This window comes from Buceros rhinoceros, unplaced genomic scaffold, assembly GCF_000710305.1.
Source record: "Buceros rhinoceros silvestris isolate BGI_N320 unplaced genomic scaffold, ASM71030v1 scaffold41193, whole genome shotgun sequence".
In the NCBI taxonomy this organism is placed as follows: Eukaryota; Metazoa; Chordata; class Aves; order Bucerotiformes; family Bucerotidae; genus Buceros; species Buceros rhinoceros.
This window is the reverse complement of record NW_010402551.1, coordinates 3,427-3,813: the sequence shown is the minus strand read 5'-3', so window position 1 is coordinate 3,813 and position 387 is coordinate 3,427. Positions and strand designations below refer to the sequence as shown.

The 387-nt window shown below is 62.5% G+C and overlaps 1 protein-coding gene across 1 annotated transcript in view; it reads right to left on the bottom strand.

The window, feature by feature from the left end:
* Window positions 1–387, bottom strand: part of PLP1 (proteolipid protein 1) — a 6,413-nt gene that overhangs the window by 2,646 nt on the left and 3,380 nt on the right. The window contains exon 3 of the mRNA XM_010132670.1: window positions 229–385. Coding sequence (XP_010130972.1) covers window positions 229–385 — 157 coding nt within the window. The remainder of the gene's footprint in view (window positions 1–228; window positions 386–387) is intronic.

Here is a 387-nt window from a genome sequence, read left to right as displayed (position 1 = left end):
GGCGGCCTGTCCCTTTGGGATCCCCCAGAACCGGGCCAGCCGGTCTCCTGCCCTTTGGCCACACCGAGCGTGGCAAACCCGCTGCAGGCGCGCGAAGGGGTGCCAAACCCCGGTTAAGATCACCTTGTCAGGATGTCCTAGCCACTTTCCCAAACACTGACACACCCGCTGCAACGAGTGAGCTCGCTGGGGGCCTCGCGCTCCCCTCCCTTTCGGGCCCCCAGTTACCGTTGCGCTGAGGCCCTTGCCGCAGATGGTGGTCCTGTAGTCCCCGAAGATTTGCCGGACGGCCCCGGTGGTGTAGAAGCCTTCGGCCAGCAGCAGGGCTCCATAGAGGAAGAAGAAGGAGGAAGTGCCATAGATGAAGTACTGAAAAACGTGGATGCT